General features: G+C 46.8%; 1 protein-coding gene across 4 annotated transcripts in view; it reads right to left on the bottom strand.

Annotated features, from left to right (window-relative positions):
* Nucleotides 1-15,264, bottom strand: part of LOC141052367 (uncharacterized) — a 31,902-nt gene extending 16,638 nt beyond the window's left edge. For 2 of the 4 annotated variants that reach the window (XR_012220787.1, XM_073549608.1), the window contains exons 1-6: nt 15,200-15,264; nt 9,599-9,731; nt 8,638-8,680; nt 6,382-6,526; nt 5,426-6,282; nt 752-856 (exon numbers count right to left, since the gene is read on the bottom strand). Coding sequence is in view for 2 of the 4 variants with exons in the window: in XM_073549608.1 (XP_073405709.1) it covers nt 752-856; nt 5,426-6,282; nt 6,382-6,526; nt 8,638-8,680; nt 9,599-9,731; nt 15,200-15,263 (1,347 nt within the window). In the remaining 2 variants the exon portion in view is untranslated. The remainder of the gene's footprint in view (nt 1-751; nt 857-5,425; nt 6,283-6,381; nt 6,527-8,637; nt 8,681-9,598; nt 9,732-15,199) is intronic. The other 2 variants (XR_012220788.1, XM_073549609.1) reach the window with 1 other exon arrangement.
* Between the last annotated feature and the right edge of the window lie 3,454 nt (nt 15,265-18,718).

Below are 18,718 nucleotides of genomic sequence, written 5' to 3'. Positions count from 1 at the left end.
TAGCTTGATGTTGAAACAGACCCCGATTCTAGCAATGTTACTTACTGGACTGCTTTCTGTACTCCTGTAAATTTTATTTCATCAGGAGACTCCACCACCACTGCCATGTAATCCTCCATACTCATGTGCTCTGTATAACACTGTACACCACTGATTGTACACTGCATAATTAGAAGTCTGCCAATTAATGAGGGCACTGGGCTATAAGCAGCTCTGCATTCAGAGAACTGGTAGTGCTTTAGAGAAAGCAGGTCATTCCAAAACTACAGCAAGCAGCCCAGTAAGTGACTTTACTAGAATATTGGTTTGTCCCTGCATTATGTTCTCAGATGGGGTAGCTGCACCCCCCCCCCCCCCCCCCCCTCAAAAAAAAAAAAAAAAGCCAGATAAAATGAAGGGGAATCCTTGACAGAAATTGCCATGTTGTAGCCTGTTAACACGAGATGACTGGTCACACCTAGGGTGCACTTGTCAGTGGCACTCCATCCTCTTGATTGACAACTGTACTTTCACAGGAGCTGGAGAATGGTTGAAAGCAAGGTGGGACTGTTGTGCACAGAGCAGTTTGTTCACATCAAGGGTGCACCAACCACCTGCTCTGTCTGAATGGAGTCTTACTACAAAACTAGTTCCAATAACAGCAAGCCGTCAGGCATCTATTGGCAGAGCCCAAAAGACTTGGATGGTCACTTTGTGGGCCTTTAAATATGCACCATGCTGCCATTAAATATTAAAATGCTCAGCTACTTACCGGTAGTGGTGTTTTTTTCAGGAGCCCATGACAGCACCACGAGAGACGGGATCCACCCTTCGGGGACAGGAAACCTACAGACATAAGGGCGGCCCTCTCTCCTGCCTCAGTTGGATTACAGAGCATGAGAGGACCTCCCTGGTTAGTAGCAAATCATACAGTATATACACAAACTAAATATTCTTCACCCTTGTGACTAACGTTTTAACTGAAAAAAGGTGCTGATCCAAGACGTGAGAGCAGAGGGAGGGAATGTAAAGGTGCTGTCATGGGCTCCTGAAAAACACTGCTACCGGTAAGTAGCTGAGCATTTATTCAGTCGCCAAGACAGCACCACGAGAGATTTACAGAGATGAAGAGAACTCTTAGGGAGGGATAGCTGCCTCAAGCACCTTTCTCCCAAACATGAAGTCGGCGGACCCGTCTAAATCCAATCTATAGTGGTTAAAAAACGTGGATGAGAGGACCACATGGCTGCCTTACATATGTCCTCGATTGATACTTCTGATCTCTCGGTCCAGGATGTTGCCAGGGCCTGAGTAGAGTGCGCCTTCTGGAATCTCCAGCCCACCTGCTGTATAAGCAAAAGAAATTGCCTCCCTAATCCACCTAGCTAGGGTGTTTTTGGACACAAAGTCCTTTCCTGGCTCCCTGAAAAGATGGACAATGCCCTGTTTGTCTTTTCCATGGTTCTGTGGCTGAAATGTAACTACGGAGGCACCTTCTTACATCTAGGGAATAGAGCTTCTGCTCGGTCGGGTTAGTGAGGTTCAGGCAGAACGATGGGAGGACTATTTCTTGTAGTCTGTGGAACTTTGAGGCAACTTTGGGCAGATACAAGGGGTCTGGCTTTAAGGTGACCCCATCTTCTCCAAACTGGGTGTATGGAGGTATCCTAGAGAGGGCTTGTAGATCACCAACCCTCCTGGCTGACATTAGGGCAACCAACAGGGCAGTCTTGAAGGAAAGGATTTTTATGGGGACAGAATCAATAGGCTCAAGGGGGGGGGGGGGGGGGGGGTTCTGCTAAAGCCAGGTATATACCCCCTACCTTTCCTCCTGGCATCATATCTGGGTCTCTTGTTGTTCTACGGTCAAACCACCTTCTGAAGGAGTCTCTTCTGTAAGGCGGTCTTCCTAAATAGGGAAAGAGTTTCTTGCTGTCGCCAGCTTTCTCCAACAGTTAATCAAGCACTTTACCAAATAAGTAAACCCCTTCCCATGGGATACCGCATAACTGATCTGGCCTGCATGTCACCTGGCCAACATTTGAGCCACAAGGCCCTACGGGTGGCATTGGAGAGGGCTGCGGATCTGGCTGCTAACTTCAGAGTCTGCTGATGCGTTTGAGGGGAAGGCCGCCGCTCCCTGGGCTGTAGAGAGGGAGGAAAGAATGTCCTGTCTTGGGACCTTATCTCCAAGCTGCTCTTCCACCTGGTCCAACCATACCATCAAGGACCTGGCAATGAACATGGCAGCGATTGCTGGCCATAGGGGTCCAGCTGATGTTTCCCCAAGTTCTTTTGAGGAACACATCCGCCTTCCTGTCCAGCAGGTCCTTTTAAGCTACCAAGGTCCTCAAAAGGTAGAGACGTCTTTTTGCACGCTTTAGTGATAGCTGCGTCCAATCTTGGGGCTTTGTCCCATGAGGACGGAGCCGTTTCCTCAAATGGATACCTTCTTTTGAAGACAGGGAGCCTTTCCTCTTGGGTTTTTCCACTCCCTTGTAAGGGCACTAATCTTGTCTACCAATGGGAAGGACCTTCGATTTTTTTCGGTCAAATCCCCGGAACATTGAATCCTGTACTGACCTCTGTTGGAGTCTCCTCAATCCCCATTGTGGTGGTTACCACCTTTACAAGATGATTGACTCATTCTAGTGGAAAACAGGAGTGGCCTGATCTGGCTTCAGATGAGGACGAATCTGTTTTTAACTCCTGCGAGTTGCCATCGGAGACCAGAACAGGGGGATCTAGGGGGATTTCTCCCTGAACCCTGTGTCCGGAGATGGGGATCTAACCAAACCCCTAACCTCCTGCCTATCTCCCATATACTGGAGGTAAAGTCAGTGGTCTCTTCTGTGACTAGGCGATGTATGCAAGGTCTACATAATCTCCTTCTCTGACCGTCAGGGAGGGGAACCCCACATTCAGCACACTGTGCTTGTGGGTCACCCTCTCTTCACCCAGGGCTATGGGGTACTCGGTACCAGGTCAGTGTCAGGGGGATGATGTGTCACAGCAGCGGTGACCCGGTCTGTGGCCCTGGGCCCCAATATCAATGGCTGTGTGATGTTTGTTTGTAATGTAAAGTTCGTGACGCCACCTGTGGTGTTTGACAAATAAGATGGTAAGCCAACGCTGTTTGCAGATCCTCTGGGGCTGATGGTATATTGCAGCTTAGATGGTATAGCTCCCCACAGGTAGAGCTGTAATCCCCAGGGCAGTGTGAAGGTGCGATGGAGGAGTAGGGGCACAGAATGGTGTAGATGTTGATACCCAGATGTAGCAGTGCGGTAATGCATGGAGGACACAAGAGCTTGCAGTTTCAAAGCTTTACTCACAGTTCGTAGTGCACACAGGTGCCTGCTTTGGTACAGTGTCCTCCGGGGTAGAGACCCAGCGAACCTCCAGGCAAGTTAAGACTCACCCCGCCAACATGTGCCTTCCTGAACGACTACTCTATTGTGCCTTTTAGTGTGAAGAGCTCCAGTACTGTGGTTCTCTGAAGTTCCCCCTGTCAGATGTTCCTAACAACTCTCTCACTTGTATGACAGACAGCTGTAGCCTGCTTCAGGGACTCCCTTCTCCTGAATCCCAGCTCTATTCGTTTTGCTGTTGTGTCCCAAGTCTTGGTTGGGAGTAGTGCATTTACAGCCAACTACTCCACTGGTGTCTGCTGCAGAACCATAAGTGTCCATACAACCTCAGTGACCAGGCCCTGGCCTTGTGCTGAGAACCTATAGGCAGGGTTCCTATCCAACCCACTCCTCTGTTCTCTCTCCATTTCGTTCTGTACTTGTCTTTCTGTTATGGAAATGCATGTTACAGTTCTACGTCTCTCCTCTTTCCTTTCCCGTACCAGATGGCTCTGGTCACTGAGGCAGCTGCAGCACTCCTTCCTCCATCCCTTCTTCCAGGGACCTCTGGGACTCACCCCAGACTCCCCTGAGACTGAACTCCCCCAGACTGACCTGTAATTCTATCTTTCCCAGTCTTTTTATACTAACTCCACCCACATCTCGTGTTACGAAGCAGGGTTCCACAAAGGGTGCTCTGCTACCCCCAGCCTGAAGCTGCAATGTGGCCCTGCTGAACTATCGTGTGTGGGATGCAGGTGTTGGAGTGTGGCAGGGAGTTCCCACCTTACCTGGATGGTGGGGCATTACACCGAAGGTGCAGTACCTCTGGCGACTGAGCCTCAGGGGCGCCACACTTGCTCTTCCCAGAGCACTTTTTCCCCTGGCAGAATGGAGAGAGGGAACATAAGGGGAAACAGAAAATGACCATGGTGAACTTCCTTGCAGCTCACTTACCCTGGCTTTAAACGGTGCAGTATTGGGTTCTGTGTAAGGGGGGGGGGGGGGGGGGGCCATTGGAGCCACCGATCCTTTACGGCTCGGACTTTTCTGGTCTCGCCTTCTGAGTAGATCCATGTTTCTCAGAGCAGCTGCTGCTAGACCGCTGCTGGGATTTTTCTAAAGGCTGACGTTGCATCTGTGGATTCTTGTCCAGAGCCTCTGCCTGCAACGCCATTATCAAACAGGGCCAGAAGCGCCTCGCAGCTGCTCTGAGGCAGCTAAGTAGCCGGCCAACCCCCAGTACCGCCCCCTATGGGGCTCACAGGTGTCCCTCATCCAGACCTGCCAAGTACCCCTGATGTCTGGCTCCTCCCCCCCCCGACCATGTTCGCGGCGGGGACTGGAAACACCCGACAGGGCGCGCACGTGCTGCCCCGGCAGCTGAGCCCCCCCCCCAGAGGTGCTCACCCCTGACGCCACAGCCCATGTCCGGCACGACCAGGCCGAGTCACCGGTCCACACCCGTGAACCAGCGACCCCCCCCCCCACCTCCGTCGGAAGCAGAGACCCCGGGCACGCCGTGGATGCCCCTGGGCCCGCGCCCCCCACCGAAGGCAGCCACCGCAGTATTGGACAAGGAGGGACAGCCCAGAGCTACCTACCCAGTACTGGCGTCAGGCCCCCAGAAGCAGGCTCACCCCCTGAATGCCTCTTCCACCTGCACCAACAGTCTCCCTGTCGTGCGGCGCTTCCAATACTCTGGACAGACCAAGGCAGGGGACCCCCGCTGCCTGAACCGGCCTGCCGGGCATGGGATTCCATACTGAACACTCTGGACTCATGAAGAGGTATGTCTGAAGGGTTCCCCTGTCAGACAGGAAACCAACTGAGGCGGGAGAGAGGGCTGCCCTTTTTATGTCTGTAGGTTCTCTGTCCCCGAAGGGCAGATCCCCTCTCGTGGTGCTGTCATGGCGACTGAATAAATAATTACAACCAAGCCCCACAGCTCTTGACCCCAATGTGGCTATGAAATTTGCATACAACACCAAAGAGTACTTGGTTCTTCCAGCACCACACTTTCTGAATTCCAAGTGTCAGAATATGTCAGCAGCTAGGTAGTATTGTTTTCCAAAATTCTCATTGTGTGCACTTACAGATTTCAGCTGGACGCCCTGCTTGATCTGGTCCAAGAACATAGGATTGTTCTGTTGCTCAGGTTCTTTAATGGAAGCCTTGGCATCTTGTACACTTACTGGATTGTTGGTTTCTTTGATTTGGGAAACGACTGAGCACTCAGATCGATGGCACAGTGGATTTTGAGAAGACTGTTTAATTGCAAAGGGGGGAGTTGGCGGTGGAGGGATATTAACAGATATCAGACTCTCTTGGCACATACATGGGGGAATAGTTTGGAAATTTTGGTTATCAAGTTGTGGAAGAGGTGGAGGTGATGGAACATCTCCCAGTTTAATAGGTGGCTCCACGAATGGGATAGAGGGAGGAAAGGTGTCAGCTATGCATTTTATTTTATCCAAGGAGCTAGCAAAGTGAGGAAGTGATGAAGGTGGGGTGACCATGTTAGAATTATGACAGTGATGGCTTGGAGGAGATAGGTTAGTTTCTAAAGCAACACCTTTTGCAACTGGGAGAAGGGGTGGCATTTTCGTGGAATTTTTTGTAAAGACAGGTTGTGGAGGGAAAGCCGCTTTCTTTGAATGAGGTCGTAAGGGGAAGATAGCTGCTGGAGAAAAGCTTTGTGACAACTCCTCCAAATATGGAGGCATTGGAGGAAGGGATCTAATTGAATGGAAGTGACTGAAAGGTTCAGGAGTTCCCATAGGTGGTGGCACTTTGCTCAGAGATGGACGATAACATAATGGAGTACCATGTGCCAACATTTTTGCAGCATGGGGAGAGTCCTGTTGAAGGCCATTTTGTCTTTTTGAAGGAGTTATGCTTGAAGATGACAAAGAACGCAGTCTAGCCCGTGTGCTTGGCCGTTCCACAGTTGCTGAAGGAAAGAACAATGTTTAGTAATACATCAGATCCCTCAAATCACTAAAATGCAAAATTCTTAAGGTGGAAAACTTCTGAAAAGATTAACACATACTCATTCTCCGAGTCTGCTTCCTCACATTTTCCAAGCTACCTGCCTTTTCTAGCACAGAGAATATTCTCTGGGACAGTTCCTGGTCTTCAAGGTGTTCCTCTTTGACACCTGCCATGGTGAACAACTTGTCCAGGTCTAAGTTAGGCTACAAAAAAAAAAAAAAATTAAAAAAAAAAATTAAAAAACCACTCCTGCAACTTTATAAGATGAGTACTGTTTTGCAGGTGTGTGATAAACAGCCAGCAAATTCATAATTTATTCCCTGACTGGAGGTGCACAATAAACGAGTGCCTCATCTTACTCTAGCGCACAGTTTATGCAGTCTTTGTTGCCTGATCTGAAGGCAGCATAAGGTAGAGTCAGAGACCCAGATTTCAGCAGCATACCTTACTGGAGTTGATAAAAATTCAGTTCTTACCTACTTATTTTTTTTTTTTTTTTATAATATACACAAGTATTATCCCTTCTTTTCTCAGATTCAGTTTGTCTACCAATTTGTCTTTCATGATGCTTTGTTTGACTATCCCAGCATGGACTGGGATTCCAAAGCGAGTCAACAGGGGCAGTGCTGCAATCTCTGCCCCCTCCCTGAAAGGAAGCAGTGACCTTCATTTCATGGGATGGGCTAGTTCCTGCTCTGCTGGGCATGCCTTGGGATCTGGGAGGGGATCTCAGCTTGCTCATTCTTTCCTCACAATGTGCAGTGACAGTGCTCTGTTGCTGACTCGCCACTTCTGATCAGAGCTGGTGACAGTTCACAGAGGAGGCCAGTGACAAGAGCTTACCAAGCATCTGTTGTATGCCCAGTAGAGCATTGGACTAGCCCAGCCCTTGATAAAGAGGTCACTGAAGCATTTGAGTATCCCAGCATGCACTGGGATTCTCAGAGCATCAAGAGGGTTAGTAGAAAAGGTCAATAGATTGAGTAGTCAAATCAGATTTAGGAATAAAAAAAAAAAAAAAAAAAAAATTAGCACCACCATTAGATTGTTCTTAAATTTGCTGCCATGTAGTCCAGCTGATCGCCTATCCACAGTGTACACTGAAAGCTGCCAGACAGCTGCCAGTGATGAAGGTGGTGTTATATGGAGCTCAGCATTTAGATAACATGGTGGATCTACAGCAGATCTAGGCATTTATCAAAGCTACTGCAAGTAGCCCAGTAAGTGACATCACTGCAATAAGGGTCTGAATTTTGCTGCTCTCAGATGGGGGTGGTATGCAAACACCTGGCAACATTACTTATGGGAACTTTCAGGTGACTATTGCTATATCAGCATCCTGTGCACTACAGCTATGTACCCACATTGCAGAGATACTGCAGAGATTTCCACAGCATTTCTGCAACTCCTGCCACAGGAAAAACGTGTTTTCCCCCCCATGGAAAAGCGTTTTTCATGTGGAATTCAAGTGCATTCCAAGCATTGCTTGGAATGTGATTGACAGGTTGGTCACACTTGTCAAACATAGTGTTTGACTAGTGTGACTCAACTTTTTACTATGAGGCTGCCTATACGGCATCATTAGTAAAAGCTAGAACGTTAAAAATAAAAGTTGTGATATTCTCACCTTTTGGCGACCCACGCAGCATCCACAGGCCTCAGCGATGCCTTGCGACAATGACCTTTCATGACGTAGCGGTCTCCCGATGCTGCCATGTCATCACAGGTCCTTGCCACAAGGCATTACTGGGATCAGGAGTTGGCAGGAGCATTGGTAAGGCTGCAAGGGACGCTGGAAGGAGAGTATAACGCAATTTTTTATTTTTTTTCTTACAGGGATATGGTACCCAGGGCCTGGAGGACAGCCTCCTCTCCTCCAGACTGTGGGTACCATCCACACATGATCGGCTCACTTTGCGCATGGTGGGCATAGCCACATGCAGAAAGTAAGCAGATCAATGCATCCCTATGGGTGCGGAATCACCACATTACCACAAAAATGAGCCTGCTGCGTTTTTTCCGCTATGCGATTCTGCTGTGGAAAAGCGCAGCATTAGCACAGCATGTGCTGAATGCCATAGGAATGCATGGGGTGCATTCTGTATGTGTTTTTGCGGCGAAAAATGCATACAATCCACAACGTAGGTACACAGCCGTAACATTGGCACCTCCATATAAGCAGTGAGCCAAAAGTCACTGTAGATTTTCTACACATGAGATTTTACCAACTCTCATCCACTATGCTAGAATAACAAATGATCTTTAGCAAGAAGATAAAAAGATGATCCAGTGACCAAATAAATCTACAACTTACATCAAAACCTGGCACAGCTTTAAGTCCCACATGAGTAACATGTCTGTGGAGAGAAAGCAAAACTAAGTTTCTGGCCAACAATTGAGGCTTGCAATGTGTACATTCAGAATGCAAGGTTAAAGATATTCTCCGAGAATAAGGCCTCACTCAGAAGCAATTTTTTCCCCTCGTACAAGCGCCATTGTTTCACACATAGACCACGTACCTATGAAAGTTTATGGAGCTGTTCACACGTCAGATTATTTTTTACTCAGATAAAGTGGTCTGTGCAGAATGGTGGAAGGAGGTCTGATATTGAACAGAGTGTTGGATTAAACTTAGCAATGCAAGTCAGTGGGTCTGTAAATGGATTGGGTTACTCGTGAGGAGACACTGGTCTGATTTTCCTGCAAACAGTGTATTCTTCTTACAATGTGCACTGACAGTGCACTCTTGCTGTTTCATTAGAGATTAGTGACTGTGCACTCACTATGCATATTACACTGAAACCTGACTTCTACCCCTGCCAGTGTACAAAGAAATGTTAAATAGGCATGGTCAAAAGTGGTGTGCTGCCTGGATTGTCTTCCTTTTTGTTCTGTAGAAGTTAGGTGGTATGGAGAGTGGTAGCCACCTGAAGTGACCAAGTTGCAAGATCTAGGCAACTGACTAGAAACCCAGGAAAGGACTATATGGCCATCATGAGCGAGCATGGAGAGGTGATGTGAAGAGAATTCCATCCAGCAAGATGGCTGGGGAAAGGGGCAATATTAAACCATAGGAAGCAAGTGCCATGGTCCTACCTGGAGCCATACTGGCCTGGGTAGGAAAAGTCAGAAATAAGCTAGGGCTTCATTGTTACAAGAAATCAGTGCCTTGAAAGATAGAGTAAAGCTCTGCAGATGTGCTGCACTGGGGATTCCTCCCTCTTGTTGGAGTAGTGACTTTGTCTCAGGCAGGAGGCAGACAAGTTATGACTTACTTGAAGTTAGTTGGTGAGCCAATGTCAGATTTGCTCAGTTTTCCTCTTTGAGATGGCCCTGTAAGGGACTCCTTAGGCGTGAAATAAACTGATCCATTGTCAACTCGCTCCTCTGATGCTTGGAATATGGAGCCTGGGTAAAGGGGATAAGAAGGTTATACTATGCAAGTCAACATGGAAATGGAAAAATGGGGCAACTTAATAAAGTCTGTCCATGTATTGTTCACAATACATGGATGAAAACATCAGACATCAGTTCTTTGATCTTTTATTTGGACAGGGCTGTAGCTGGCTAGAGCAGTCACCATTGCCAGACCATACTAGTCATGTTCTAAATGAATGTAGAAGGACAGAAGGCAGGAATACATTTAGGTTTCATTTTTATGCTGCCAAACCTTGGCAATTTCAGCTTATTCTTGGCAAACTGGTATTTATGCTGTTTACAGGTAAAAAGTGGCCTTACAATGCAAGCCCTACATGACATATGAAGTGTTAAACTTTCAATCAAGTAGAGAAATAAAGAGTGGTGCCACTAATTGTAGCCACATAGAGCCAATGCCCCCCAAAATACAGGATAATCTGATAACACTAGAAGATGTGCTAGACTCAACATTTTACTACCCATTCCTCGCTCTCAAGGTTTGTGCAATACTGGAGAGATCTCAGCCAGACATGTTAGGCTACATTCACCCATCAGTGTTACATGGTCTGAAATGCACAGGTTGGTCACCTGTCCCAAACTCAGATGAGCAGACAGATTTGCAGAACCCCCGATTCAGGAGCCCCATAAAAAAAAAAAAAAAAAAAAAAAAAAAAAAAAAAAAAAGCCTTGGGTCCAACCTATGTAACAATATGTGAAAAGTGCAGCTATTATGCATTTATATAGCGCCATTTATTCCATGGTGCTTTACATGTGAAGAGGGGAAATATAGACAAGTATAATAAACATGTGTAAGACAAGGGACACACAAGTACATAAGGAGAGGGGACCCTGCCCACGAGGGCTCAGTCTACAGGGATGGGTGAGGATACAGTAGGAGAGGGTAGAGCAGGTTGTGTGGTGGTTCAGTAGACCGAGGATCATTGCAGGCTGTTGGAACAGGTGGGTCTTCAGGTTCCTTTTGAAGGTTTCCGTTGATGGCGAGACTCTGATGTGTTGCGGCAGAGAGTTCCAGAGTATGGGGGAAGCACGGGTGAAGTCTTGTATGTGGTTGTGGGAAGAAGAGATAAGGGGGGGTAGAGAAGGAGATCTTGGGATGATTGAAGTTTGCGTGCTGACCATGTCACAGATGTATGGAGGAGACAGGTTGTGGATGGCTTTGTATGTCATGGTTAGGGTTTTGAATTGGAGCCTTTGGGCAATAGGAAGCCAGTGAAGGGCCTGGCATAGGGGGGAGGCTGGGGAATAGCGGGGAGAAAGGTGGATTAGTCTGGCAGCAGAGTGTAGGATGAACTGGAGCCAGAGAGTAAGAGGTTGCAGTAGTCAAGGCAGGAGATAAGAGCATGCACTAGTGTTTTTGTGGTTGAGGAATGAGCGGATCTGGGAAATATTTTTGAGTTTGAGGCGGCGAGGGCTTGCATATGTGGTTTGAAAGAGCGCAGAGTCGAGGATCACCCCAAGGCACCAAGCGTGCAGGACTGGGGAAAGAAAGCAGCCATTGACATTGATGGATAGGTCTGGTGGAGGGGTAGAGTGAGATGGGGGAAAGATGAATTCTGTTTTGTCCATGTTCAGCTTGAGAGAGAGCGAGCAGTGAAGAAGGCTGAGATAGCAGACAGACATTGTGGGATTTCAGTCAGTAAGGAGGCAAGGTTGGGTCCAGATAGGTAGATCTGCATGTCATTGGCATAGAGGCAATACTGTAAACCATAGGATTCTATGAGCTATCCCAAGCCAAAGGTGTAGACAGAATAGTAGGGGTCCTAGGACAGAGCCTTGAGGAACACCAACAGACAGGGGGCGAGGTGAGGAGGTGGTGTGAGAGGGAGACACTAAATTTTCAGTCTGTTACGTATGATGAGATCCAGGATAGGGCCAAGTCTGTGATGCCAAGAGATGAGAGAGTCTGTAGCAGGAGGGAATGGTCTACAGTGTCAAAGGCAGAGGACAGGTCCAGGAGGAGGACAGTAGTGTCGCTTGCTCTTGGCAGTTAGTAAGTAGTTAGTGACTTTTGATAGGGCAGTTTCAGTTGAGTGATGCGGTCGGAAGCCAGATTGTAGCCGGTCAAAGAGGGAACAGGAGGAGAGGTGGGAGGACAGTTCAAGATATACATGCTGTTCCAGTAGTTCTGAGGCGTAAGGGAGAAGAGATATCAGGCAATAGTTAGACAGAGGATGGATCAAGGGAGGGCTTTTTGAGGATGGGTGTGATGGAGACATGTTTGAAGGATGAGGGAAAGACACCATTTGTAAGTGAAAGGTTGAAGAGGTGTGTTAGAGATGGGATGAAGACTGGCCAAGTTAGGGATGAGGCGAGATGGGAGTGGGTCAAGGGCACAAGTGGTGAGGTGTGATCTTGACAGAAGGGTGGAGAGCTGATCTTCCGTCATGGTGGAGAAGCTGGCTTTTGCAGAACAGGGCTGAGTGGCTAAGAGGGGCATTGGGGGCTGCAGGCCAAAGTTGTCTGATCTTGTCGATCTTCTGCTTAAAGAAAGAGGCAAAGTCTTCAGCAGAAATGAGAGGAGGGGGAGGAAGTGCTGTGGGATGGAGTAGAGAATTGAAAGTGTTGAAGAGTTGTTTAGGGTTGTGAGACAGGGAGGATATGAGAGATGCGAAGTAAGTTTGTTTATCAGCAGAGAGCGTGGACTTAAAGCTGGCAAGGGACTGCTTGTATGCGCTGAAGTGCTCAGTAGAATGGGTTCTCTTCCATCTCCACTCAGCAGCCCTGGAAACCAGTCTCAGTTCTTTGGTCAGGCTGGTCAGCCACGGCTGCCTGTTGATTGTACCAGTTTTGCTCTGCGTGAGGGGGCAGCCGAATCAAGTGTTGCTGTTATTGTGGTGTTATAAAGAGTGGCAGCAGCATCTGTGTCATGAAGGGAAGCCATGTCTGTAAGAGGGAGAAGGGACTCAGTGATTGTAAATTGAGGTGTTTGAGATTTCTGCGAGGGTGAGAGAGTTTATGGAGTGGGGGTTTCGCAGTAGGAGAGGAGATGGAAGAGAATGTCAGTAGGTTGTGGTCAGACAGGGGGAGGGGTGAGTTATTGAGGGAACAGAGATGGGTGAAGATAAGGTCCAGCATGTGACCATCTTTGTGAGTGGCCGCAAAAGACCATTGAGTGAGGCCAAGGGAAGCAGTGAGCGAAAGAAGTTTAGAGGCAGCTGGGTGGAAGTGTCAATGGGGATGTTGAAGTCACCGATGATGGTGGGGATGTCTGCAGAAAGGAAGTGGAGTAGCCAGGTGGTGAAGTGGTCAAGAAAGGTAGAGATGGCTAGATCTGGGGGGCAGTAGATGACAGCCAGTTGGAGGGGGAATAGATGTGGACAGAGTGCACCTCGAACAAGGGAAGAGTAGCGGAGGGTGGCAAAGGATTTGGGGTAAAGGAGCAGGTATCGGAGAGGAGCAAGCCAACTCCTCCACCACGTTTGTTGCTGGGGCAAGGGGTGTGAGAGATGGAATCCACCATAGGAAAGTGTAGCTGGCGAGGCTGTGTCAGAGGGAGAGAGCCAGGTTTCAGTGATGGCAAGGAAAGCTCCTTTTTATTAGCCTGAGGCTATTTGTGCCATGCCACCATGGCATTGTGCCAGGTCAGTCAGTCAAAATATGAGCTGGGGATGTCAGGTAGGAGGTAGTTTGCAAAGCTCCCATCCATCAATACTAACCCAGCTGCTGGATCAGGGTCTGCAAACCTCTGTGCTCATCCCTAACATTTAGCTTTGGTCAGGAGACCATCCATCCAATACAGTCTATAGGCAGACTGAAACATGTGTGAACACGTGTGACTCTAGTGTCAGGCTTTGACATCACTGCATATTACCCATATACTTGAGGCCATGTGCACATGTTGCAGATTCTGCTGGGGATCCGCAGCATTTTTGGCCCTGCGGAACCGCAGCAGATTTTGCTGCAGTGTGCAGTACCATTGTATTCAATGGAAATAAAAAGATGCAGTGCACATGCTGCAGATTTTCTGTGGTTTCAAATCCACAGCATGTCAATTCTTTATGCAGAATCCGCAGTGGTTTTACACCTACTCCATTGTCCAGGTGCCAAACTGCAGGTCTTTTGACCTGTGGATTTTTTCCAAATCCACAGCACCTTTCACTACATGTGCACATGGCCTAAAGGAAATGTCATCAATTGACAAGAAACAACTCCCTCCCCCATATAAAACTTACATGGAGTCTACTACATCCAAGTGTCCACCTCCAGTAGGTGTAGACACCCAAAAATGATGCAGAGTGCAGTCACTCCACCAGCCCAGTTACAGTCTATAACCTATACAACCAAATCCAATTTTGCGGTCAACTCAGACATAAACCAGGACTGGGCCACATCAGAATTGTACATTCCCTACTACAAGTGTCCTTTAACATGGCAGCTGAATCTTCATTTCTGAACCTAAAGCAGCAGGCCTCACTGCTGAGGATCCATATAATTGTGAAATTTTGGCATGGGTTACAAGGAGCAAAAGCCAGCATGGCCATACTCCTGAGGGGGGGGGGGGGGGGGGGGACAAAGAAAAAAAAAAAAACCCAGACACTGAAAGGGTGTGTGCACACACACTGCAGAATGCTCTGCAGATTTGTCCACACAGATTTAGTAAAATCCTCAGGTCAGAAAACCTGCAGTTTATCTACAGATAAACTGAAGGGCAAAACCACAGGGTAATCATCTCTACAATGGAGCAGATGGCAAACCACAGGAGAATCCACAGAAAGAATTGACATGTCATTTCTTTCTGCAGATTGAAAACTGCAGCATCTGCACTTTTTATTTTCCATAGGTTATAATGCTACTGTACACCACAGCATAAACTGCTGCAGGACCAAAACCACTGCAGATCCACAGCGTGTGCACTAGGGTGACCGCAAAAAAAAACAAAAAAAAAAAAAAAAAACCACACCGATGTCGGAATTTTGTCCGTCTGGACCCCACAAAACGATTCCCCTTTCCAGATGGTTCATCTGTGCTACTGAGCAATTAGCCATTAACAACTTTTCATTGTCTGTAATGGTGGGATCAAAAAACAATAATCCCACCAACTCTGCATTCAAATACCACAAATGGTTCAAAAGTTTGGTCAGGGATATTTCTGCAATGTTGTTGTTACATTCTTTATAGTCTAACAGACTATGCAAAATACCTAGATCTTAAAATACCTCAATTTGGATTTTTTCAAACTTTGAGCAACAAGCGGCACAGGTTAACGTCGTTTGATCGAGCTCAAATTTTGGCTCTCTCAATATCTGGAAAGGGGAATCGTTTTGTGGGGTCCAGACAAACAAGATTCTGACATTTTTTCCCCCCCATATGAGATCCGGTCACCCTAGTGTGCACACACCCAAACACTACCCAAATGTAGCTCAGGAGACCATTAAAACAAGCAGAAGCTTGGTGCAACCAGAGACAAAGTGCAAAGCCCTTCATGCTTTCATACTCACCAATCTTGTAAAAGAACTCCATCACTAACACCCCAGTCAGTGCTGCCTGCGGGGAATGCAGCATTTTATGCAGTATGTGGAGAACTTACCCAACCGATTGCCTGATCACTGTGATAACCTGCACCTGGGTGGGAGGAGGCTGGAGTCCAATCACAGGACTTACTGAATTTGGATCACTGAGGCCATGTTTCCATGCAGCATAAATGATGTGTTTTTTCAATTATTTTTTTTTTGCACAAAAATTCTTCTGCACTTAAGGCTATGTGCACATGTAGTTTTAGGTCCTGTGGATTAGTCCGCGCGGATTTGGAAAAATCCGCAGGTAAATTCTCAGGTCAAAAGACCTGCAGTTTATCTGCGGATTAGCCTGCGGTTTCACACCTCTACAATGGAGAAGGCGTGAAACCGCTGTGGATTCCGCACAAAGAATTGACATGCTGCGGATTTGAACCCACAGTAAATCCGCGCGGAAAAATCCGCAGCATGTGCACTGCGTTTTTCATTTTAGCATTGAAAACAATAGTACTGTACAACACAGCTAAATTTGCTGCGGACCCGCAGAGCCTGAAACGCTGCGGATCCGCAGCAGAATCCGCACCGTGTGCACATAACCTAACTGTCCAGGCATATTGGATGTGATTTCACGCAAACTCCTGCCCACTGATCGTCTAAGGCTAGTTTCACACTTGCGTTAGGAGGCGCAGCGCACGGCCGCCGTGCAGCTCCGCCCCCTGCCACTCCCCCTCCGGTCAGCTCCTCCTATGGGCACATGACACTGCATGCGACCTGTGTACCCTATCTTTAACATTGGGCATTGGGTGCACAGGCCGTGCGCTGGTATGCTTTTGGCGGCGCATGCGCCCTTTTGACGGTGCACCCACGTGCGCCAAATGCACCGTGTTGCATTTTGGTGAGCTCGGCGCACCGTCAAGAGGGTGCATGCGCCGCCAAAAGCATACCAGCGCACGACCTGCATACCCAATGCTAAAGATAGGGTACGCAGGTCGCATGCAGCGTCATGCGCCCATAGGAAGAGCTGACCGGAAGGGGCGCGGCAGGGGCGGAGCTGCACGGCGGCCGTGCGCTGTGCCTCCTAACGCAAGTGTGAAACTAGCCTTAGGGCTCACTCACAACAGCTTATAAATTGGACAAGTGCAATGGGAGAAAAAAATCAGATTGCATTCGGAAAAATGTTATTCCATGAGGCCGTTCAGATCTGCAAATGTTTTCTCGGCTGTATTCTGCATGGTAAAAAAAAATTGCAGAATGCTATGAATCTGCTCCGAAATCTGATGGGTGCGAGATAAAAGTCACACAGACAATCAGTATGGCATCTGATTTTTTTATGGATATATTGCGATTCTGTACTGATGGCCCATATGACATCTGATTTATTTCTTGCACCAATCTGATTTTGGAGTCAGAAATACGCAGATCTGCTTCATTGAATAACATTGGTGTGAGTGCAAAACCTTTTTTCATTGGATTGCACTTGTCCGATTAAGGGTATGTGCACATGTTGCGGATTTGCTGCGGATCCGCAGTGGATTTGCCGCTGTGGATCCCCTGCAGATTTGCTAGTGATTTACAGTACAATGTTATTCTATGGGGAAAAAAAACCCGCTGTGCACATGCTGCGGAAAAATCCACGCAAAAAACGCAGCAGTTTATTTTCAGCAGCATGTTAATTCTTTGTGCGGATTCCGCAGCGTTTTTACACCCATTCCATTATAGGAATCCGCAGGTGTAAAAATGCAGGGCAAATCCGCACAAAATCCGCAGGAAATCTGCATAAAAAAAGTGCGGATTTTGACCTGCGGATTTTGCCAAAAAAAGCAAATTCCGCACGGAAAATTCCGCACACGAATCCGCAACGTGTGCACATACCCTTATACGCTACTGTGAGCGAGCCGAAAGGAGTTGAACCATGCATGTGAGTATGAGCCCTAACACATACATACCCTCTGGTTCCGACTCAGAAACTGGCGAATGCCCTCAGCACACAGTGCATGCGCTCGGAGGATTCATAAGTTTGCAGTCACACAGAGTGACTGCAGACTTATCATTTTGAACCGGGCAACCCTTTTAGGAGCAGAATTAAAGCTTTTCCGTAAAAAAAAAAAAAAAATCACTAAAAATGCTGCTTTAAATCTTGCCAAAAATGTATCAATTAAAACGGTAAAATACATAAAAAAATGCAATAATGATAGTAGATTGTTATTGCTTATTATGGTGCAGGCACCTGTAGAAAATATACGGATAAAAAGCAGCAGAGAAAAAACGGCAGCATTTTTACATTATGTGTGAACACGGCCCAGTGATTTTTTTATGATTGTCTTTTTGTAGGGTACCCGGAGGCTGGGTTCACGCAGATTTTACTCATGTATAACTAAACTGAAATTTATAGCTTTTCTACATGTAAAATCTATGCACAATTGACTCAATTATCCCGACTTTTTTATGCATGACTTTTATGGTGGAAAGGCACCAAAAAGATAGAGCAAAAAAAAACAATGCCTGGTCGGCTTTCTCTTCTCTCTCTCTCCATATTCCGCAATTCCGCACAGTATGGCGATTCGGGCCGACCCTTCTGACTGTCCAGGAGGAAAAAATTGCAGCATTCACTACTTTCAGTCACGTTCACACAGTTTGGTCAGTTTTTTACCTCAGTATTTGTAAGCCAAAACCAGGAGTGGAACATGGTTATACAAGCCCGACTTATGATCTAATAATAAAAGAGACCAGACAATCAGGTAATGGGTAAAAAGTGGCCGTGAGTTTTATTTTTGGGTTAAAATATAATAACACCAAGTATTAAATAGATAAATCCATATAAATAACCATAAATTACCATTCCAAGACACAATCCTCCCATAAAAATGAGAGATTTTCCCAAACGCCAGGCCTCAAAGAGGCCAAAAAGGAGACAGCCACTTTTCAACAATTGTCTGTAAATTTAAGTTGAAAATGTCCAAACCAATGTCCGACAAGTGTATTAAATCTTGTCTGTAAAAACCCGGAATAAATCCTTCCAAATCTTCATGTCTAAAGGAAAAACTATTAATCAATGGATGAAATTTCTGTACACTCCTATTGACCCTTATGCAAATTTTATTCAAAAAATTCGAGTTGTTTACCTTCCATAAAAGCCTGGGCACGATTTCTGAAAAAATGAAGCTCGCATCAGGAAAAGATTGTTTTAATTCTGAAATATCAGACCTCATCATAGACAACAGATCCAACGTTTTCAACTTTCCAATATCGTTACCACCAACATGGAAGTTAATCAAATCAGGTACTGGAAACAAAAAACTACATTTTTTAATTTCTGGCACCAAACCTGACTATTTTAGTCCTCGAACACTATGCCAATAAATCTGTACTGAAGAAGTGTCGAAGGACAAGTTCTCAGAGTAGGACCGATGAAAAGCTCTCTTCTGGGCCCAGAACACAAAAGAATGGACGATAATCCAAATGACCAACGGGCCTAAAATAAATAAAATATTAGTAGTCATGCAA

This window comes from Dendrobates tinctorius, unplaced genomic scaffold, assembly GCF_039654945.1.
Source record: "Dendrobates tinctorius isolate UK_male_01 unplaced genomic scaffold, ASM3965494v1 ptg000159l, whole genome shotgun sequence".
In the NCBI taxonomy this organism is placed as follows: Eukaryota; Metazoa; Chordata; class Amphibia; order Anura; family Dendrobatidae; genus Dendrobates; species Dendrobates tinctorius.
The sequence above is the reverse complement of the archived record's forward strand: the minus strand, read 5'-3'. Positions and strand labels throughout refer to the sequence as shown.